The sequence below is a fragment of the Myotis daubentonii genome, chromosome Y (genome assembly GCF_963259705.1).
Source record: "Myotis daubentonii chromosome Y, mMyoDau2.1, whole genome shotgun sequence".
In the NCBI taxonomy this organism is placed as follows: Eukaryota; Metazoa; Chordata; class Mammalia; order Chiroptera; family Vespertilionidae; genus Myotis; species Myotis daubentonii.
The window spans coordinates 16,955,819-16,979,554 of NC_081862.1; the positions used below are offsets into that span (position 1 = coordinate 16,955,819).

The following is a 23,736-nucleotide window of genomic DNA, read 5'->3' on the forward strand; positions in this document are numbered from 1 at the left end:
ATGCTCAATGCAGGAGCTGCCCATGGATGATCAGTGCACTTTCATATAGGGAGTGCCACTAAGCCAGAAGCTGGCTCATGGCTGGCCAGCACAGTGGTGGTGGCAGGAGCCTCTCCCACCTCCATGGCAGCACTAAGAATGTCGAACTAACGTTTTAGACCTGATCCCTTGGGGGCCAAAGCCTTTAGTCAGACATCCCCTGAGGGCTCCCTGGCTGCCAGAGGATGTCTGACTGCAAGCTTAGGCCTGACCCCCCCAGGGAGTGGATCTAAGTCGACAGGTGGACATCCCCCAAGGGGTCCTGGACTGCGAATGGGCACAGGCCGGGCTGAGGGATTCCCCCCCAAGTGCACAAATTTTTGTGCATCAGGCCTCTAGTATAATATAAAAAGCTAATATGCAAATTGTCCCCTCAACAGGGAATTCAACCAGAGTTCAACTGGGGGCGGTAGGGCCAGCCAACCGCCCGCGGCCCCTCCCCCAGGCCAGCCCCGCCCCTGATCGACTCCCCACCCATGCACGAATTTGTGCACCAGGCCTCTAGTTTTAAAATAAACACAGAGAATACGGACCCTTCTACATAGCCTGGACTAGCTAGTACACGGTTTCTGGCTATTTTTCTTAGTTTTGTTGATGTGTTTTCTTCCTATTTTCTTTTACCTTCCTTGAATTAGTTATACTATAATTTGTAGATTTTATCCTATGAAACGAAAAACATCATAAAAGTTGTTTAATAGGCTCAGCAGGTATGACTCAGTGATTAAACATCAAGCCTTAAAACAGGAGGCCACGGTTAGATTCCCAGTGAGGGCACATTCCTGGATTGCGGGCTTGATCCTCAGTAAATGACATGTAGGAGGCAGCCAATTAATGATGTTCCTCTTTCATCCATGTTTCTATTACTCTATTGCTCTCCTTTCTCTCTCTCTAAAAATTAATAAAAAATATATCTTTTTAAAAAAGCCTAACAGTATGACATAAGAGCAAAACTGTAAAACTTAAACATCTTTGTTTACATGGTCTGTATATAAATGTATGTTTTCTGCTTCTAAATATATATAAAAGTATCAACATGTACAGTTGATGCTTCTTAGTTATACTCTCTAACACCGAAGCAGCAAACACTGAATCATTGCTGCTACCGAAAATATTGGGTTAAGTTCCAATGGGTATATTCATTAACCAAGTAACATAATAAGCATTGCTCAGGCATGAATTATAACGCAGCTGGTCATGTGGGGAATGTTAATAAACAATCTGTAGTAAATGTGTCCTTCAACAGAAAATCATATAAAACAAAGTTATGTTAAAAGAGAGGTTCCTGTCATTTAAATGTTGACACAAATACGAAATAATTTTACTATTTAATTTTGATAATAACAAACCAACACACTTTTGGTAATCTAGGATCCGAAGAACAAGCAAATAATTCATCTTCAGACAACTGTGCACTTGTGAAAATTGATTCACATGGGCGTGTACCGTTGTAGATATGGAATTTACAATAAGGATTTAAGGCCATGGCGAGAAGTTCTAGAAGTGGAAACCAGTCTTGGGACAACGTGGCCACACAAAGCTCTACTAGGCGATGAGTATTATTAATAATATACCTCTGTTATATGGGAAGTAGACAAAAAGAGAAGGAAAGTTAATTCAGAAAAAGAAAACATTACAATTTTTAATAAAAAAAACATTCTAATGTTAATTTCTCTTCATCTATCAATAATAATAAAAGGGTAATATGCTAATTAGACCAAACAGTCGAATGTTCTTCCAGACAGCCTTCCAGACAAAGCTGCAATGGCTGCGAGGGCTGAGGGCAGGCAATGGCTCTGAGGGCCGAGGGCAGGCCACCATAGTGGCCGGCAGCGGTGGGGCGATGGGGAGCACATTGCTGTGAGAGGCCCAGTCACTTCCTGTAGAGGACAGCCCCTGAGGGTTCCCAGACTCCGAGAGGGGGCAGGCCGGGCTGAGGGAGCCGCCCGGTGCACAAAATTTTGTGCACCAGGCCTCTAGTCCTATATAATAGAGAGATAATATGCAGGAGCTGCCCATGGATGTGTCTCTCCCTGCTGTCAGTGCCCAGCGCCAGTCTCGATTGTTTAGCTCTATCAGCGGGTTCAATTGGTGGCTGCCAGCCAAGATCACCCTAAGGGCTTCTCCACCTTCCCCTGCTCCTGAGGGGCGATCAGGGTAGCAGCTGACATTTACACCTCACTGCTGCTGGTGCCAGCCCCAATCGCTCTGCGCCGTCAGCAAGTGCGAGTGGGGCTGGTGCCATCAGCATGTGGGAACGGCGGTGGTGGGAGCAGGGCTACATGCAGACAGGGGACCGTAGCAGGAGGGGCTTGGCGGGAGTGCGGATGATGGGCTGAGACCTGCCCCTGTGCCCAACTTAGCCTCATGGCCCACCATTCCTTTCAAGCTGCACAAATTTGTGCACTGGGCCCCTAGTAGTTCTATATTGGTCACCTAAATTCTGCTTAATTTCACAAATATAGTGATCAAATAAATATATATCAGTAAAAATAAAGTAGTATTTCACTGAACTGCACCAAACTTCAAAAACTATTTTAGTAGGGTTACAAATGAACTAAGTACTATAGGCTAGCTATCTCATCTCTATGTCCATAGGATATATGTAAATGATCATTTTCTTTCTTTGGAATTTGTACTTTAAAGGCAATAATTTCAAAATGTAAACATTTAGAGTCATGTCAATTATCTAAGATGTGGAGATGTAATCTAAGCCTCCATTAAAAAGTCACAGGTCATTTCCAAAGTATCTATATCTACAACTAAAAAGTTACACATCCATCAGAAAATATTAGAACTTAGGTGCCACAGTCATTTTTGAGAAATGTTCAAGTTATGTTTTCTACAACAAACTCCACAAAAAGTATAAGTTTACTGCATAATTTCTGATTAATTCCATTTTTCTTTAATAAGGAGAAGTTTGAAGTACATTAGTTCAATAATTTTAATAAGATACATACTTTTTCACCTTCAAAATTTCTAGAAAATGAAGGTATCTTAGTCTATAGTAGTTTGCATTACTTTTGTCATAGACTGAAGGTATTCTTGTGAGTACTTGTGTTTCGTGCTGTAGGCACTTGAGGATTCTATCAATAAGAGAACACTTTAAATTCTGTTTGACTTGTTTTAAAGCTGTCGTTTGAATTAATATCAAACACATGAATGAAACTAATGAAAATACACAAAACTAATAAAAATACTGTCTAGTTCAAATTTCCACAGAAAACTTTCTTTTCTCTACCAGTTGCCCAGATTAAACCATACAAGATTCCTTGCTTATCATTTCTGCAGGATGAATGTATTTAGCTGAAACTATACCATTGGTGTCCCAGCTAGATCAGAAGTCCCTAATTACATTCCCTATCTTGGATATTTTTCTTTCTTAATGGTACATAAAATAGTGAAGTTTTATAGTATGTAACGTAATACATTTGATTAAATACAATATCTTACATATAGTCACTTGGGATTCCAGGTGACAAATTAAACCAATGTTTCATAACTAAAAATTTCAAATTAATTCTAAATGACTAATATTTTTTAAAAAGTACTTCAATTGTGTCAAATATATCAACAAACTTAATTATTATTCACTGTGATGTTTTCCAGAGACAAACTCACAGGGATCACCATGTCAATCTGATTCTTCAAAAGAATGACAAAACTCACATGAATTTCAAACTTCCAACCACTCACTGCCTCATCCATAAGAAGTTTTGTGAAAGATACAGTCAGCCCATCACAGAGAAAACGTTGACATTCTTCACTATTCACATCAAGACCTAAGAAAAGGTGAAAAGTTCAAATAAACAATGTAAATATTTCTCTTGCCAATTATATCATTAAAGATATAAATTTTTAGCCTGGCTGGCATGGCTGTGTGGTTGAGCAGTGACCTGTAAACAAGGTCTCATTTCGATTCCTGGTCAGGGAACATTCCTGTATTGTGAACTCGGTCCCCAGTGTGGGGCATGCAGGAGGTGGCCAATTGATGGTTCTCTCTCATCATTAATGTTTCTATCTCTCTCTCCCTCTCTCTCCCTCACTTTTTAAAATCAAGATACAAATTGCCTTAGCTGGTTTGGCTCACTGGATAGAATGTTGACCCAAGGACTGGGCTTAATTCCGGTGAAGGGCACATATCTTGGTTGCAGGCTCCTGCCCAGCTTGGGCCCTGATTGGGGCGCATACAGAGAAACCAATCGATGTGTTTCTCTCACACCAGTATTTCTCTCTTTTTCTCTCCAAAAATCAATGGAAAGATATCCTCAGGAAAGGATTAAAAAAAAAAAGAAAGAACAAAGATACAAATTTTTAGAAGCTATATAGTTTCCAACTCACATAGTACTAAAATTTTTGAAACAACACATCACATTATAAGAAATTAAAAGAAACTTACATTGAAAACATGTGGAGTGTGGAAAAGTAAAATGTTATATTTAATGAATTTTAGAAATACTGAGTTGTATTAAACCGCATCAAATCAATAATATTACAGTAACTGAAAATGCTTTCAAATATAATACTGGACTTTCAACAAAGACAATTGGGGAGATAGAATAATGAACCATTTTACTAAGAAAAAATACAGTTCAAAGCTTTACAAAAGTGACTGTGCTAAAATTTCATTTTATTGCCCTAGCAGGTTTGGCTCTGGGTAGAGCATTAGACATCAGTCTGAAGGGTTCCAGGTTCAATTCTAGTCAAGAACACATGCCCAAGTTGCGGCCTCAATCCCCAGTAGAGGACATGAAGGAGGCAGCCAAGCAATGATTCTCTCTCATCGATGTTTCTATCTCTCTCTCCCTCTCCCTTCCTCTATGAAATCAATAAAAATATATTTTAAAAAATAAAATTTCATATCACTGTAAATCGTCCGTTTACCACCAAATTTAAAAGATGAAAGTTATCATTTATTCCTAATTAGTCCTTTCACTTATTGTTCTCTAAAAATTTTTAGTTTTTTAAACTTCTTCTGATTTAAGAAAATCAAGAGTTTCATGTACCTTTATATAAAAAGAAAATTTTTAACTCTTCACTGAAACTCAGAAATATGAAATGTACACAATATAATACAGTAAGTTTGGGTTTTAATTATAAACTTATTGATAGATATATCATGTAAACCTAGGACTTTCCTTAAAAACACTTAAAATTTTGTTTTATTGTAACCATGGTCCCTGAAAAAGAATGGGGAAAGTTCCTACTAGTGACATACATTCACTGGCAATCTTATGAAACAATGTACATTTTCAATTTCTGCTCATCTTCTACCTCGAACATGCCTAGTTCATAACTCATACAATTAATGGATAAATGTGCAAATAAAGTAAGTCTGAGTATTGAAAAACATTTGTTAACTGGTAAGATATTTTCAGTGACTAGATTATGTTAATAAGATTAAACTTAAACATAACAAAACACTCTTTAAATTACCACAGGATAATTACTATTAGTTCACTGAAATTATCTCCCTTCCCAGAGTCAGCTTCAGCATCAAAATTCCTATTATACCAAAGATATTAAAATATTTATTAATGACATTACCACTCAATAAATACATCTTACTAAATAAACCATTTCAAGTTCTTATTTAATGACCAAGTAAAGAAAATGTTTTTTGCCCCTTGTTTAACTTGTAAGGCCTTGATCAAATAGAGATTAATACAAAAATTACTCATTTACTAAAAGAATTTATCTGTATATAATATTAGAAAAGTCACTGAAAAATGATTAATTCCAAAATCAAACTTTTACTTCTAGCCAACAATAAAAATACCAGATTTTCTATACTGGTTGCAAAATACATAATTTTTCAAGAAAAAAACAAAAACAAAACCTCACAACTTACTGTGTGTTTTTAAAAAATCAAACACGCAATACTGAGTTAACATGCTTTAGTGAAATAGAAATTTTCAGTAAAAACAAACAGATGGGGCTTCTGTTAGCATATCCTTTTTCTTTTCAAATGTTCAACTAGTTTTCTTAAAATAATTTTTTAAAAATATATTTTTATTGGAAGGGAGAAGAAGAGATAGAGAGAAACACTGAGCTGCTGAATCCTACATGTCCCCTTTTGGGGATCGAATCTGAAACCATGGCATGTGCCCTGACAGGGAAGTAAACCCAAAACCTCTTGATTCATGGGGAGGACACTTAATAACTGAGTGACACCAGCAAGGCAAGTTCAAATATTTTTTACTGAAATTATTTAAAAAATAGCGTATTTCTCAATTATAAACGCTATAAGTGCAATAAAGTAGAGTTGTATTTGAAGTTATATTGTCATATAGTATTCTTTAATGATACCATTTCGCATAATAGATTTTTTAAATCAACTCTAGAAAATGTTTTTCAACTTCTGAGTAACAACTCCTTTAAAAATATAATGAAAGAGATCGTATCCTTAGAAATATGATTGAAATGTAAAAGTTTATCTAAAATTTTTAAGTATTCAGATGTTCTTAAAAACCCTCCAAAGTTTCTACCTTTGCTCTAGGTATATAAAAGCATTACTAAGAAGTTTTAGTGAGATAGCATAGTTTCTGGAATACATAATAACTTCCTACTAGAGCAGTGGCTCTCAACATTCCCAATGCCACGACCCTTTAATACAGTTCCTCATGTTGTGATGACTCCCACCCATAAAATTATTTTCGTTGCTACTTCATAACTGTAATTTTGCTACTATTATGAATCATAAGGTAAATATCTGATATGCAGGATATATTTAGGTGACCCCTGTGAAAGGGTCGTTCGACCCCCAAAGGGGTTGCGACCCACAGGTTGAGAACCGCTGCACTAGAGAAAAGCAAAGCCACAAGAACAATGTGGAAGTATATACGCAGCACACATTATGAGAAACATAGTAACCTTATAAACTCACCTTTTTTACTAAGATCAATTGCAGCTTCTAAAAGTACTTCTAATTCTCCTTTTGGCAAGACAGGAACCAACCAATGAGACCTAAAAATTATCACAAAATAAAAGGATGATGCATTGGTTGAGTAAAAATCAGTGCTATAAATACGTTGCCTACTTAATTATTTTTACTATGAAAAAGTGAAAACAAACAAACCCTGACTATATTATAAATTCACAATAAAATTTAATAAGGAGATAGACAACCTTTCTCTTTTGATTTTCAAAAAGACATTAAGAAACAGGAGAAAAATATCTGATTTCTTACTCAACTCAAATCAATAGGACATTTATCAATTTTTCCTAAAGATTATGGATTTGGAGTCCTTACCATCATTAGTATACTTCTATATCAAAAGGCAATTAGACCATATTCAGAGCTAGTGTTTCCCCAGTGTCTTAAAAACCACTACTTTCTAGAAAGAACTTTCTTCCATCTGTTCCTTATCCTTTACTAAAAATACAGAAATTTCCCCAAATACTTCTGTTTTGATAAAGATACCTATTACAAATAATCTGTCAGACATATATCGAAACTATCATTTTTTGCTGGTTTTAGTTACACAAAAGGCTTATTTTTTAAAAATATATTTTATTGATTTTTTACAGAGAGGAAGGGAGAGAGATAGAGAGTTAGAAACATCGATGACAGAGAAACATCGATCAGCTGCCTCCTGCACATCTCCTACTGGGGATATGCCTGCAACCAAGGTACATGCCCTTGACCGGAATCGAACCTGGGACCTTTCAATCCGCAGACCGACGCTCTATCCACTGAGCCAAACCGGTTTTGGCAACAAAAGGCTTATTTTTATTATTATTTTATTATTTTTTTTTATTTCCCTGCCCTGAGTTACCATAACTCAGTTCTGCTTTCCTAATTACAAGTATACTGTCATAAAAATTAACCACCAGACAAATGATTTAAGCAACAGTATAATCTATTGCAATAAAGTATCTGCTACCAAAAAAATGGACACCCTAGGTATAAGAAAATTCAACTAACACCTCCAGTAATCAATCATAAATGCTTTAGAGCAATTTGCTATCTATAGCTCCAGGCTAAAAACTTAATACCTAGGGTCACATAGTATCCTTAACTTGAAATCTTTATTGATATTATCATTATCTTTCAATTTTTAAAAGTCCCTAACAATTCCCTACATTAAGAACTCTGAGTTATAATGCATGTGGTAAGGACTAAAATACTAATAAGGCTATTAAGAATACATTAAGGAACAGAGACTGTGGAATATTGGAGGGAAAGTGGGTAAGAGTGGGTGGGTGAAAGGTAATCAACCAAAGACCTTATAGGCATATATGCACAATCCATGGACATGACAATAGAGTGGTAAAGGCCTGAGGAGGGGGACTGTAAAAGGGCGTTTGGAAGGGAACAGAGGGGACACATGTAACACTTTCAACAATAAAGAATCTATACTAATAAAACCTAGGTGGTCCTACGCCACAACATGGCTGCCCTCACGCATCACAAGATAGCTGGCAGGGAAGGGAAGGTCGGGGGGACCAGGACAGCAGGGAAGGGCAGTTGGGGATCACCAGGCCTGCAGGGGAGGGCAACTGGAAGATGACCAGGCCGGCAGGGGAGAGCAATTGAGGGCCGTCAAGCCGGCAGGGGAGGGTAGTTGGGGGCAAGATCAGGCCAGAAGGGGAGCGCAGTTGCAGGGGACCAGGCCAGTAGGGGAGCGCAGTTGCAGGGGACCAGGCCGGAAGGGGAGGGCAATTGCGGGGGACCAGGCCAGAAGGGGAGGGCAGTTGCGGGGGACCAGGCCAGAAAGGAGGGCAGTTGGGGGCCATCAGGTCAGCAGAGGAGGGCAGTTGGGGGCGACTGGGCCTGCAGGGAGTGCAGTTGGAGGTGACCAGCCCTGCAGGGGAGCTGTTAGGCATCAATCAGGCTGGCAGGGGAGAGCGGATAGGGGGCGATCAGGCAGGTGAGCAGTTAAGAGCCAGCATTTCCTAATTGTGATAGGTATATCCGACTGCAGGTTCAGACCTAAACCAGCAGTTAGACATCATCCGAGGGGTCCCAGATGGGAGAAGGTGCAGGCAGGGCTGAGGGACACACACCCCTGTGCACAAATTTCGTACACTGGGCCTCTATTTAAAAAACATAGTAAGATTGCTATGACATGGCAATCCACTCTTTCCTCATTCATTACTAGTTGCAACGCTGATAAAGTAGTTTGCTTTTTCATTTTTTACCTCCATAAAGAAAAAACAAACAACAACACCACTAAAAAAAAAAATCTACCTGCTGATCATGTCATCCAACTTTGCCAAGTCATTATTCGGAAATTCAGGTTCCTCATCTTCCTGTTGTGGTGGAGCATCACCTTGACCTTGTTCATCTGGAGGCATTGCTGGAGAATTCTCATTGGAGGAATCAGGTAGTAAAATCTTAAAAATTAAAATATTCCAGACTTAAATTTATATCACACATGAACAACATTTAGCAATTCAGATATCAACAAAAATTAGTGGAAAAAAATTTTTTTTTTTTTTTGGTATCATGTTTGTTTGTTTTTTGTTTTTTTTGTTTTTTTTTTAATTTTATTTTATTACTTACAGTCTTACAAAGGGTATTACATATGTGTCCCTTTTTTCCCCCCGCCCTTGACAATCCCCTGGCCTCCCCTACCCCCCAGTGTCTTCACATGAACAACATTTAGCAATTCAGATACCAACAAAAGTTAGTGAAAAAAAATTTTAATTATCAATATATATTTTTATACACTTAATAAAATTGGAATCACACTGCTTATCTTTTTCTCTTTTTTTGGTCAACATGTGAGAATTTCCCGTCATAATTAAGAATATATTTTAAGCCAGCACCGGTTTGGCTCAGTGGATAGAGCATCGGCCTGTGGACTCAGGGGTCCCAGGTTCGATTCCGGTCAAGGGCATGTACCTTGGTTGCGGGCACATCCCCAGTAGGAGATGTGCAGGAGGCAGCTGATCAATATTTCTCTCTCATCGATTCTCACTCTCTATCCCTCTCCCTTCCTCTCTGTAAAAAATCAATAAAATATATTAAAAAAAAAGAATATATTTTAAGTTAATAAATGGCTACATAGTATTGAATGAGTTAACTAGATTATTAGAGAAAATTTTTTGTAATGTTTACTGGAAATAAAACACAGTTGTAATGAACACATACTTATGCAAAAAGGTGGGTATTGTAAGCAGAGAGATGAAATTCTAAGGAAGAACAAAAGGAATTGCTAGAGATCAAAACCACTGTAATAATAATGAACAATGCCTTTAATGGACTCATTAGAAACTAGACAAAAGTGAAGACAGAATCTCTGAATTTAATAAACATATCATGAGAAACTTCCAACACTGAAACATAAAGAGAAAAAAAAAGACGGGAAAACAAAAGAAATGGAAGCAACCAAGAATTGTTGGACAACTATAAACCAAATTCCAAAAAAGAAAGGGAAGATTTAAAACAATGACTCAGAATTTCCCTCCCAATTAATATCAGATACCAAAGCATAGAACCAGGAAGCTCAGAGAACACCAAGCTGGATAAATGTCAGAAAAATGACACCTAAACCTATTATATTCAAACTGCAGAAAATAAATGATAATAAAAATATCGAAAGAAGCCACAGGAAAGTCACCTTACCTGTAGGTAAGTGTTATTTTGGACTTTTCCTCAGAAATAGTGAAAGCCAAAAATTTTTTAAAAAGAAGAAATGCAGTGCAATATTTAAAGAGGTGAGAGAAAATAACCACCAATCTAGAATTCTCAGAATTCTCTAAACTTGAAAATTATAATTCACAGTGGAGAAATTTCTCATACAAAAGTGAAGGAAACTGTTAGTACATCTAGCTATAAAAATAAATATTTTACTGTTGGAAGTATTACACATGTCCCCTTTTTTCCTCCATCGACCCCCACCAGCCTGTCCCCGGAACCCCACTCCAGGGTTTGTGTTCATGGGTTATACATATTTGTGTACAAGGTCTTTGGTTCATTACTGCCTACCTACCTCCCTTCCCCAACCTCCCTCTGAAATTCTGAACGATTCCATGCTTCCATGTTTCTGGATCAACTACATTCATCAGTTTATTTTGTTATCATAGATTCCACATATGCGTACAATCATGTAATACTTGTCATTTCCAAACTGACTTATCTCACTTAGCATAGTTATGTCCCACCGTGCTGTCTCAAAGGGTAAGAGATTCTTCTTTTTCACAACTGCATAGTTTTTAAAATGTATTTTATTGATTTTTTTACAGAGAGGAAGGGAGAGGGATAGAGAGTTAGAATCGATGAGAGAGAAATATTGATCAGCTACCTCCTGCATACCTCCTACTGGGGATGTGCCCGCAACCAAGGTACATGCCCTTGACTGGAATCGAACCTGGGACCTTTCAGTCTGCAGGCCGACGCTCTATCCACTGAGCCAAACCGGTTAGGGCAACAACTGCATAGTTTTTGATGGTATACATGTACCACTGCTTTTTTATCCACTCATCTACTGATGGGCATTTGGGCTGTTTCCAGATCTTAGCATAAATTATGCTTCTATGAACACAGGGGTGCATACATTCTATTTGATTGGTGTTTTGGGATTCCTAGGATACTAGAGGCTCAGTGCATTAAATGCTTTCACGGAGGGTAAGGGGGTTCCTCAGCCCGGCCTGTGCCTCTCGCAATCTGGAACTGCTCACCTCTAACCACCGGCCTGCCTTCCTGCTTGCCTCTAACTGCTCGCCTGCCTGCCTGCCTGCCTGCTCAACCCTAACCGCTCACCTGCCTGCCTGATCAGTACACGTCATTACAACCAGTCATTCTGCCACAATGTTCACACACACACACACACACACACACACACACACACAAAAGGCCCAGTGCACAAAAATTTGTACACTCGGGGGGGGGGGGGGGTGTTCCTCAGTCCGGCCTGTGCCCTCTCGCAGTCTGGGACCCCTCGGAGGATGACCACCTGTTGGCTTAGGCCTCCTTCTCAGGGGGATTGGGCCTAAGCTGGCAATCAGACATCCCTCTGGCAACCCAGCAGCCCTTGGGGGATGTACACTTGCCAGCGGGGAGCAGACCTAAGCTGCAGTCGAATATCCTTAGCGCTGCTGAGGAGGCAGGAGAGGCTCCCACCACCACTGCTGTACTAGCAGCCATCAGCCTCGCTTGTGGCTGAGCAGAACTCCTCCATGTGGGAGTTCACTGACCACTAGAAGGCAGCTCCTGCATTAAGCATCTGCCCCCTGGTGGTCAGTGTGTGTCATAGTCACCAGTCATTCCCAGTCTTTCTGCTGTTCGGGTCAGTTTGCATATTACCCTTTTACTATATAGGATAGAGGCCTGGTGCACGGGTGGGTGCCGGCTGTTTTGCCCTGAAGGGTGTCCCGGATCAGAATGGGGGTCCCGCTGGGGTGCCTGGCCAGTCCGGTTGAGGGGCTGATGATGGCTGTTTGCAGCTGGTCAAACCCCCTTCAGGATGGGAGTCCCCACTGGGGTGTCTTGCCAGCCTGGGTGAGAGGCTGAGGGCTGTTTTCAGACTGGCCAAATCTGTGATGGAAGCTCCCAGCCTCTCCTTTTTTATTTCTTTTATTCTGGGATTTACTTACCTTCTATAATTGAAATTTTGTTGCCACTCCAGCTCCGAGTCAAGGCCCTGGTAAAAGCAGGTATCTGGGGTTTGTTTAGCTTCTATAATTGCAACTTTGTTGCTTAGAGTGGAGCTCAGAGCCTGACCGCAGCAGGGAGAAAGCTTGGCTTCCTCCATCACTGGAGCAAGCAAGCCTCCTGCTCGCTTCAGCTGCATGGCTCCCTGCCGCCATCTTGGTTGGATTAATTTGCATATCCTGCTGATTAGCCAATGGAAACTACAGCAGAAGTATGGTCACTTACCATGTTTGTCTATTATTAGATTCGATTCGATGGAATGGAACTACCTGACAGTCAATGTGCCCCACTGAGAGGTCCTGGATTGAGAGAGGGCACAGGCTAGGCCAAGGAACCCTACCAGTGCACCATCGAGGCCAGAGAGGGATGTGGGAGGTTGGCCAGCAAAGGAGGGATTGCAGGAGTGCTTCAGGCCATGTCCAGCCCGTCTCCCTCAGACCCAATAGGACAGACCCCAGCAACAAGCTAACCTACCAGTTGGAGCGTCTGACCCCTGGTGGTCAGAGTACATCATAGCGACTGGTCGACAGTCTGCCCCTTGGTGTCAGTACATGTCACAGCGAGTGGTTGAGCAGCCTTAGCCAATCATTAGCATATTACTCTTTGACGGGTTGAATAGACAACCAGACGACAGTACACTTAGCATATTAGGCTTTAATTATATAGACTATTCCTAGAAGTGGGATCACTGGGACAAATGATGGTTCCACATTTAATTTTTTTGAAGAAATTCTATATTGATTTTCATAATGGTTGCAGTGTGAATTTCCCTATTTCTCCACATCATCGCCAGCACTTGTCATTTGTAGATCTGTTGACCATAACCATTCTGACAGGTGTAACGTACTATCTCATTGTCATTTTAATTTGCATCTTTTTGATGATCAGTGACAGCATGTTTTATCTGCATGTCCTCTTTGGAAGTGTCTATATTCTTTGACCATTTGTTTTTAACTGGATTGTTTGCCTTCCTTTTGCTAAGTTGCATGAGTTCCTTATATATTTTGGATATTAACCTTTTATTAAACGTATCATTGCCAAATATGTTCTCCCTACAATGGGCTCTTTTCCTTTTGTTGGTTTCTTTTGCTGTGCAGAAGCCTTTTATTTTGATGTAGTATATTTGTTTATTTTCTCCTTAGCTTCCTTTGCCCTAGGAGATGCACCCATAAACATATTGCTCGAGAGAGATGTGAGATTTTCGTGACAATAGCTACTTCTAGGATTTTTTAAATTAATCTTTATTATTCAGATTCTTACAGTTGTTCCTCTTTTTTTCCCACCATAGCTCCCCTCCACCCAGTTCCCACCCCACCCTCTGCCCTTACCCATCCCACTGTCCTCATCCATAGGTTTACAATTTTTGTCCAGTCTCTTCCAGCACCCCCACACCACTCCGCCCCCCCCAGAATTGTCAGTCCACTCCCTTTCCATGCCCCTGGTTCTATTATATTCATCAGTTTACTCTGTTCATCAGATTTTTTATTCACTTGATTTTTAGATTCAATTGTTGATAGATATGTATTTGCTGTTCATAGTTTTTATCTTTACCTTTTTCTTCTTACTCTGCTTAAAGAATACCTTTCAGCATTTCATATAATGCTGGTTTGGTGGTGATGAACTCCTTTAACTTTTTCTTGTCTGCGAAGCTCTTTATCTGACCATCAATTCTGAATGATAGCTTTGCTGCATAAAGTAATCTTGGTTGTAGGTTCTTGCTATTCATCACTTTGAGTATTTCCTGCCACACTCCCTTCTGGCATGAATAGTTTTTGTTGAGAAATCAGCTGACAGTCGTATGGATACTCCCTTGTAAGTAACTGACTGTTTTGCTATTGCTGCTTTTAAGATTCTCTCTTTGTCTTTTGCCCTTGGCATTTTAATTATGTTGTGTCTTGGTGTGGTCCTCTATGGATTCCTCTTGGTTGGGTTCTCTGCACTTCCTGGACTTGTAAGTCTATTTCTTTCACCAGGTAGGGAAGTTTAATGTCATTATTTCTTCAAATAGGTTTTCAATATCTTGCTCTCTCTCTTCTTCTGGCACCCCTATAATTCGGATGTTGGTATGCTTGAAGTTGTCGCAGAGGCTCCTTACACTATCTTTGTATTTTTGGATTCTTTTCTCATTTTGCTTTTCCGGAGGGATGTTTTTTCGTATTTCAAATCTTTGACTTGATTCTTGGGATCCTCTAGTCTGCCGTTGGATCTCTGTATATTATTCTTTATTTCAGTTAATGTATGCTTAATTTCTAGTTGGTCCTTTTTCATGTCCTCAAGGGTCTCACTAAATTTATCAGCACTTTCTAGAAAATTCTTGAAAAACCTTATAACCGTGGTTTTGAACTCTATATCCAGTAGTTTGCTTTCCTCCATTTCTGTCATTTGTGACCTGTTTCTTTGTCTCCACATTTTGGCTGCTTCCCTGTGTTGGTAGAGTGGCTTTCTATGCTAGGTATCCTATAGGGCCCAGTGGCTCAGCCTCCCCAATTACCTGAGGTGGACACTCTTGGTGCGCCCCTTTGTGGGCTTTGTGCACAGTCTTGTTGTAGTTAAGCCTTGATCGTTGTAGGTATCACTGGGAGGAATTGACCTCCAGGCCAACTGGCTGTGAGAATCAGCCGTGTCTATGGTGGGAGAACTTCTGTGCTGGAAATACCCCTCTGGGGCAGGACTTGCTTCAGTGGGGCTTTGGTGCTCACTGAGTCTGCCCCCTGAGTGTGTCCCTTATGGATCTGAGGAGTTGTAATCTGGAAGGTCCCACTCTGACCACTGGGTACACTGGCTCTTGGATCGAAGGAGGTGCTAATTTAGCCTCTGCCTGAGGCTACCCGGCATGAGCTACAAAGAGATCTGCAGATTCCCCTTCCTTATTTGGGGTTTGAAGGTGCCCAGATGAGGCTCAGCTGTGAAGCAATGCAAGCTGCTGTGGGGCCTTGGGCCTTCTCTTGGAAGTTCTGGGTCTGTCTGGCCCAGCTGCAGTTTTTTAGGTAATTTTCAGATTGCAAAGGGCTAGGGCATTCATATGCAAAAGTCTCTCCCGCAGCTTGAGTGGGGTGGGGTCTCAGGCAATCAATAGGGCGAAGCAAACAGCTATGGCTGATCCTCAGCCCTGCCCTAACAGGCCCCGCGCCTCGGTGTCCCGGTAATCGCTGCAAGCACCTGTGAGAGAAAGCTGCCCTCGAGTTCTGAGTTCTGCCCACTGCCAGACAGTCCAGTTTCTCCCAGTATGACTCTGGGTCCCCATAGTCTTCCCGGACCTGAGTTAAGAGCAGTCGAGGGCTTGTGACTCCCTCCCAATTCAAAAAGACAGCCGCTTCCTCATTTGCCAGCCCTTGCCACGTGCATCTCCGTACCTCTGCACTTTATTTTCGCACTTCCTGAGTCTCTGTGTGCTTTTCTCTTTCCTTCTAGTTGTAGAATTTCCACTCAGCCAGCATTCCTGTAGTTCTGGATGATGTCCGTTTTGTCTTTTAATTGTATTTTTGAAGTTGTTGTGGGAGGCAGCAATTTCCGGTGTTTACATATGCCGCCATCTTGGTTTTCTCTCTATTTCTAGGATTTTTATGGTTCACGAATTACATTTAATTTTTTTTAATCCATTTTGAGTTTGTTCTTGTGTATGGTGTAAGTTGGTGGCCTAATTTCATTTTTTTGCATGTATCTATCCAATTTTCCCAACTCCATTTATTGAAGAGACTGTCTTGACTCCATTGTATGCTCTAGTCTCCTGTGTCAAATATTAATTAAGCATAATGGCTTGGGTCAATTTCTGGGGTCTTTGTTCTGGTTCATTGGTCTATATGCCTGTTCTTGTGCCCACTGTTTTGATTATAGTGGCTGTATAGTATTACTTTAAATCTGGTATTATGATTCCTCCAACTTTTTTTTTCTTTCTCAAGATTGCTACTGGTATTTGGGGTCTGTTTTAATTACTTATAAATATTTGGAGTATTTGTTCTAGCTCTGCAAGGTATGCTGTTAGTATTTTAAGAGGGATTGCACTGAATCAGATTGCCTTCAACAGTATGGAAATTTTAATGATGTTCATTCTACCAATCCATGAACACAGTATGTTCTTCCACTTATTTATTTCTTCTATCTTTTTCAATGTTCTATAGTTTTAAGAACAGGTTCTTCTGCCTCCACGGTTAAGTTTATTACTAAGTAATTAATTCTCTTGTTGCAATGGTAAATGAGATTGTTTGTGTAGTTTCTCGTTCTGAGAATTCATTATTGTTATATAAAAAAGCCATAAATTTTGGGGTGTTGATTTTGTATTCTGCTACATTGCCAAATTCATTTATTAAACCTAGTAATTTTTTGGTATAATCTTTAGGGTTTTCTAGTTACAATATCATGTCATCTGCAAATACAGTTTTAATTCCTCTTTTCCAATTTGGATGCCTTTTGTTTCTTCTCCTCCTCTGAGCGCTGGCTAGGACTTTCAGTACTATCCTTCCAGTACTGTAATAAAAGCTTAATATGCTAATAATACACTAAGGCCGCTCAACCATTCCCTATGATGCGCACTGACCACCATGGGGCAGATGCTCTGACCGGTAGGTTAGCTTGTTACTGGGGTCCAGCCAATGAAGACTGAGTGAGATGGGCCAGTCCCTCCCCGGCCCCAATCACACACTGATGGGGTTCCTTGGCCTGGCCTCTGCCCTCTTGCAATTCAGGATGCCTGAGGGGATGTCAGAGAGCCAGTTTTAGCCCAATGCTGAAGGCCAAGCCAAGGTACCCCATGGTACATGGATTTGTGCACAAGGTCTCTAGAGTTGAATAGGAGTGGTGAAAGTGACTTCCTATTCTTGTTCCTGTTCTTACGGCAAATGGTTTTAGTTTTTCCCACTGACTATTGTGTTTTTTGGAAGTTTGTCATATATGACCTTTATCATATTGAAATATGCTCCCTCTATTCCCACTTTGCTGTGGGTTTTTATAAAAAATGGGTGTTGAATTTAGTCAAATGATTTTTCTGCATCTATTTATATGATCATGTGATTTTTAACTTGCAATTGGTTTAGGCGATATATCACATTTATTGATTTCCAGCTATTGTACCAGCCTTGCATCTCTGGAATAAATACCACTTGGTCATGGTTATGATCTTTTAAATACGTTGCTGGATTCAATTTGCTAATATTTTGTTGATAATTTTAGCATCTATTCATCAGGGATATTGGCTTGTACTTCTTTCTTTGTAGTGCACTTAGTTACTTTTGGAATTAGGATAATGCTGTCCTCATAAAAAGAACCTGGAAATGTTCCTTCCTTTAGGGTTTTTTTAAGAATAGTTTGAGTAGTATAGATGTTAGTTCTTTGAATTTTTGGTAAAAAATACTCCCCTGTGAAGCCAACTGGACCCGGACTTCTGTTTGCTGGAAGTTTTTTTATTACTCCCTCTATTTCAACAGTTGTTATTGGCACATTTAGGTTTTCTGCTTCTCCCTAATTGTTTTGGGAGACATTATTTTCCAGGAATTTGTCCATTTCATCCACATTGTCCAGCTTGTTGGCATAGTTGTTCACAGTATTTTTTAAATAATTCTTTGTATTTCTGTGGCATCTGTCTGCTTTCGTTTCCAATTTTATTTGAGTTCTCTCTTTTCTACATTAGTCTGGCTAATGGTTCATCAGTTTAGTTTTTATCCTTTTAAAGAACCAGCTCTTCGTTTCACTGACTTTTTTTTTTAGTCTCTATGTCATTTCTTTATGCTCTAATTATTATTTCCTTCCTTCAATTTACTCTGAGTTCCCCTTGTTCTCTTTCTAATGTAGTTGTAAAATTAAACGGTTTATAGTTGATTTTTCTTGCATTTTGAGGTAGGCCTGTAGTGCTCTGAACTTCACTCTCAGGACTGCTTTTGCTGTGTTCCAGATATTTTGGGTTGTTGTTTATTCATTTTCATTTGTTTCCAGGAAGTTTTAAATTTTTTTCTTGATCTCGTTGGTAACCCATTCCATTTAATAACATGCTATTAATGCGTTAGGGCATTTTCACTTAAGTTGATTTCTAATTTCAATCCACTCTGAACTGAGAAGACGCTTTTAATGATTTCAATCTTGTAGAGATCTGTGTCCTAATATGTGGTCTATCTTTGTGAATGATCTGAGTGCACTTGAGAAGAATGTATATTCTGCAGTTTGGGGGTGAAATGTTCTATAAGTTGTCAATGAAATCCACTTGAACCAGTGTGTCCTTTATATTCACTGTTTCCTTATTAATTTTTGTCTGGAAGATCTGTCCAGTGAAGTAAGCAGGGTATTAAAGTTCCCTACTATGACTGTATTGTCGATCTCTCCTTTAAAGTCTTCTAGAAATGTTTTAAAATATATTTAGATGCTCCTATACTGGGTGCATATGTATCTACCAGAGTTATTTCCTCTTGTTGGATCAATCCCTTTAGTATTACGTAGTGACCTTTGTTGTCCCATGATGGCCTTCATTTTGAATATGAGTACTACTGCTCCAGCTTTTTATTTCTATTTGCATGGAAAGTTTTTGCCACCCATTCTCTCTCATTTTGTGTGTTTTTTCTTCTGAGATGTGTCTTTTTTAGGCAACATATGTTTGTATCCATTCAACTACCCTATGCCTTTCGATTGGATCATTCGATTCATTTACATTTAAGGTTATTATCAATAGGTGCTCATTTATTGCCATTTAAATTCTATATGGCTAGGTTTCACTCTCTATTTCTTATTATTATAGCAGTCCCTTTAGCATTTCTTAATGCTGGCTTGGTGGTAATGTACTCTTTTAGCCGTGTTTTTTTTTGTCAAGGAAGCTCTTTATCTGACCTTCTATTTTGAATGATAGCTTTGCTGGATATAATAACCTTGGTCTCAGATCCTTGCATTCCATTACCTTCAGTACTTCATGACATTGCTTTCTGGCCTGTAGAGTTTCTTATGAGAAATCAGGTGTCAGCCTTATGGAGCTCCTTTGCAAGTAAGAATTTGCTTTGCTCTTGCTGCCTTTAATGTTCTGTTTTTAATTTTTGACATTTTAATTCTGATGTGTCTAGGCATGGGCCTGTTTGGGTTCTTTGTGCTTGGGGTTCTTTGTGCGTCCTGTACTTGTGTGATATTTTCCTTTACCAGGTTAGAAAAAGTTTTTTGCTATTATTTCTCTCCCTTTCTGCCTCTTCTGACATACCTGCCATTCTAATACTGTTTCATTTCATGTCCCACAGCTCCCTTAAGCTGTCCTGTGTTTTAACTGTTTTTTTCTTTTGGTTCTCTGAGTGGTTTTTTTAACCTTGTCTTCTAATTCACTGATTCGGTCCTCAGCCTTCCCTAATCTGCTGTGTATTCCTTCCAATGTGTTATTTGTGCTGCCATTCTTTATTTGTGACTGTTCTTTTTTCACAGTTACTATATCTTTTCTCATGCTGTTGAGCATCTTTACCATCATTATTGTGAAATCTGTTTCAGATGAATTTCTTATCTCGGTTTCATTTATCTCTTCTTCTGGACAATTCTCTTGTCCTTTCATTTGTGGATTGGTTCTTTTTTCCTCATTTTGTCTGCCCATTTGTTATGTGACTATGTATTAGGTCGATCTACTAAGCCTCTCAATCTTTAGTGCAGGACTTTTGTCAAGAAAGCTTTCTGACTAATTATATCAGGCTGACTAATAGGATTCTGATTTATCTGCCCCCAGGCAATCACCCATAGATGTGGCAAGAGTTTTTCTCAACAGGATATGGTAACTGCTTCTGCCTGGAGGCTGTTAGTCTCGGAAGGGGCAAGGAATTTTCCAATAGGGTAGGTCTGCAGACTTCCCCCCCAGGTAATGACACCTGTATAGCAATTGTCTGCATGAGAAAGATGACCTCTGTGGTGTGAAGGAATGGCTCAGCACGGGAAACTGGGCTGTCAATCCCAGAGCCCTCCATCCTTGCTATTGCTAACTGAGCTCCAATCCACTCTGCTGTTCCTCTTTCGGAGCACAAGTAGGGGGGCTCCACAGTGAATTTTATGTGTTGGCCCTTTAAGAGGGTACCTGAATTTCCAGCCATCTCTCCTTGGTGGACAGCTACCCTGCTGCTTTACACAACCAGATATTTTATGGGTACCTTCTCAGTTCTGGTTCTCTCTGCTGAGGGGCCCAGCTTGGGAATTAGACTCCACAGGTCTCAGTGGCAACTATCCACAGCTGAGATGTCTCTGTTGCCTGTCGGGGCCAGCCAGCCCTTTTGCACCTCCACTCTCCTACCAGCTTCTATGCAGTCTCCACTTGGTCCTTGAATATCAGAGTTCTCTCCAGAGAGTCTTCCACTGATTACTCAGTAAGTTTTTCTATATTTTAGTTGTAATTCCAGTTTGGAATTCCATGCAGCATCCATTAACTCAATCACCATTTTTAATCTTAGATCTGGCTTTTAAAAAATGTTTAAGTTTTTCAAAGAGAAGGAAAGTGACATAGGACAGGAACTTGAATGTATATAAACAAAGAAAAGCATTTGAGGACAAGTTGAAAGTAAAATAAATAACTTGTATTTCTTATTCTTAAATAACAATTTTTTCAAAATAATATAAGCGAGAAGATATTCAATGATAAAATATCAGAGGGAGGGATTAGGAATAATTTGTCATTATAAGTAATTTAACTAACCATGGAGCTGTATAGTGTTACAGTTTGTATGTTGCAAACTCTAAGGCAACCACTAAAAATATTAAAAAAAAGTGTTAATAAGAAGGAAAAGGGAATCATAAAATTTTCAACTGAAACAAAAAACAAACAAACTTAAAGATAAAAATAAAAATTTGGATAAGGGCTATAAATAGAAAAAAAAACAAATAGAAGATGTATTATTGAAATTATTTCAACAATAATTTTAAACATCAGCAATTTAAATATTTAAGATGGAGTGGATCAAAAAGCAAAATCCAACTTGACCTTAGTTAATTTAAAGCTTGTTTAAAAGTTAGATATAAAAGCAAATATAGGTTAAAATTCAAATGACGGAGAAAGATGTAGAAAACAGAGTCAACTTATCTTTGACAAAGGAGCAAAGATAATACAATAGAGAAAAAAATAGTCTTTCAACAAATATTGCTGGAATAACTGGCTATTACATTTTTAAAAAGGGGGGGAGCATACTAAAACTAGATCATATACACTTCACAAAAATTAACTCAAACTGAATCAGAGACCTAAATGTAAAATGCAAAACTTAAACCTCATAGAATATAACATAGGCAAAATTGTATGACAATGGGTTTGGCGATTACTTTTGACACACCATCAAAGGCATCATACATTAAAGAAAGAATTGATAAAACTGGATTTCACTAAAATTACCAATTTGTTTCATGAAAGAAAAGGTACAGATTGAGAGAAAGCATTGCAAACTACAGGACTATTATCCAAAATATAAAAAGAACTCTTAAAAGTCATCAATAACAAAAACTCACTAAAAAATGAGCAAAAGTCCTGTAAAGATACCTTACAAAGAGGATATACAGATAGCAAATAAGTATATGAAAAGTTGTTCAACATGTCATCAGAAAATAGCAAATTAAAAAAAAACAAGCAATGAGATTTCACACACATCTGTTAGAATGGCCAAAATCTAAAACCCTTACACATCAAATGCAGGTACAGATGTGCAGCAACAGGAACTCTCATTCATTGTTGGTGGGAAACGAAAATGGTACAGCCACCCTACTTATATGGCAGGGGAGATACCTTGATCATAAAATGGTACAGACAGTTTGGCAGTTTCTTATAAAACTAAACATACTGAGAATCAAGATGGAAGCATAGGTATAAACCTGTACGTGCTGCCCGCCACAACAACATTAAAACTACAACTATAAGACAAAATAGCTATTATCCAGAACCACGGGAAAGCTGGCCGAGTGGAAGTTCTACAACTAGAAGGAAAGAAAAAAGCGCATTGAGACCGGGTAGTAAGTGCAGAGGTGCCAAGAACACAGGTACAAAGGTGTGCGAGAGGCGGCTGCACGTGGGTGCATGGTTTTTTTCAATCGGAAGGGGATACAAGCTCTCGAATGCACTGAACTCATTTATGGCGAGACTCTGGGGTCCCAGACTCATACGGGGAGAAACTGGACTGTCTTGCAGCGGGTCGGAGAGCAAGGGTGGCATTTTCGCAGAACTGCTCACAGGAATCATTGTTGCTGTGCGGGCGCGGGACTCCGGGACGCAGAGACCCAGAGTTTCAGAGAAGGCTGACAATAGCCATTGCTGTTTGCTCCGCCCTGGTGATTCTCTGAGACCCCGCCCCACTCAATTTACATCCCCAAGCTGTGCGCAGAGGCGCAAAGGAATCATCTGCGCTTCTGCAGCTTAACCTAACAAACTGCAGCTGGGTCAGAGAGCTCCAAAACTTCCAAACCCCAAACAAAGAAGAGCAATCTACTGATATCACTGTAGCTCCTGCTGGGTAGACTCACACAGTGGCTGACTTGGAGATCCAGGAGCCAGGGTACCCCTAGTCAGACACCAGATTTCAACTCCTCACATCCATAAAGGACACACTCAAGAAGCAAACTCAGTGAGCACCAAAGCCCCACTGAAGCAAGTCCTACCCCATAAGAGTTTCTCCAGCACAGCAGTTCTTCCACTGTAGACACAGCGGGTCCTCGCAGTCAGCCAAAAATGCAGAGACAAAGAAACATGTCACAAATGAAAGAAATGGAGGAAAGCAAGCTAATGGAGGATATAGAGTTCAAAACTACAGATAAAAGGTTACTCAAGAATCTTCTACAAACCTCCGAGGAACTTAGTGAGACCTTCAAGAATATTAATGAGAATGCCAAAAAAAATGGAAAGGACCAGTCAGAAATTAAACATACACTGACTGAAATTAAAAATAATATACAGAGATCCAATAGCAGACTAGAGGATCCCAAGAATCAAGTCAAAGATTTGAAATACGAAGAAGCAAAAAACACCCCTCCGGAAAAGCAAAATGAAAAAAGAATCCAAAAATATGAAGATGGTGTGAGGAGCCTCTGGGACAACTTCAAGCATACCAACATCCAAATTATTGGGGTGTCAGAAGAAGAGAGAGAAGGCAAGATACTGAAAGCCTATGAGTTTTCATGACAGAAAACTT

The 23,736-nt window shown here is 39.5% G+C and overlaps 1 protein-coding gene across 1 annotated transcript in view; it reads right to left on the bottom strand.

Annotated features, from left to right (window-relative positions):
• LOC132225556 (probable ubiquitin carboxyl-terminal hydrolase FAF-X) overlaps nucleotides 1-23,736 on the bottom strand; it is a 273,762-nt gene that overhangs the window by 199,269 nt on the left and 50,757 nt on the right. The window contains 4 exon segments of the mRNA XM_059680650.1: nucleotides 1,394-1,612; nucleotides 3,706-3,818; nucleotides 6,923-7,002; nucleotides 9,230-9,375. Coding sequence (XP_059536633.1) covers nucleotides 1,394-1,612; nucleotides 3,706-3,818; nucleotides 6,923-7,002; nucleotides 9,230-9,375 — 558 coding nt within the window.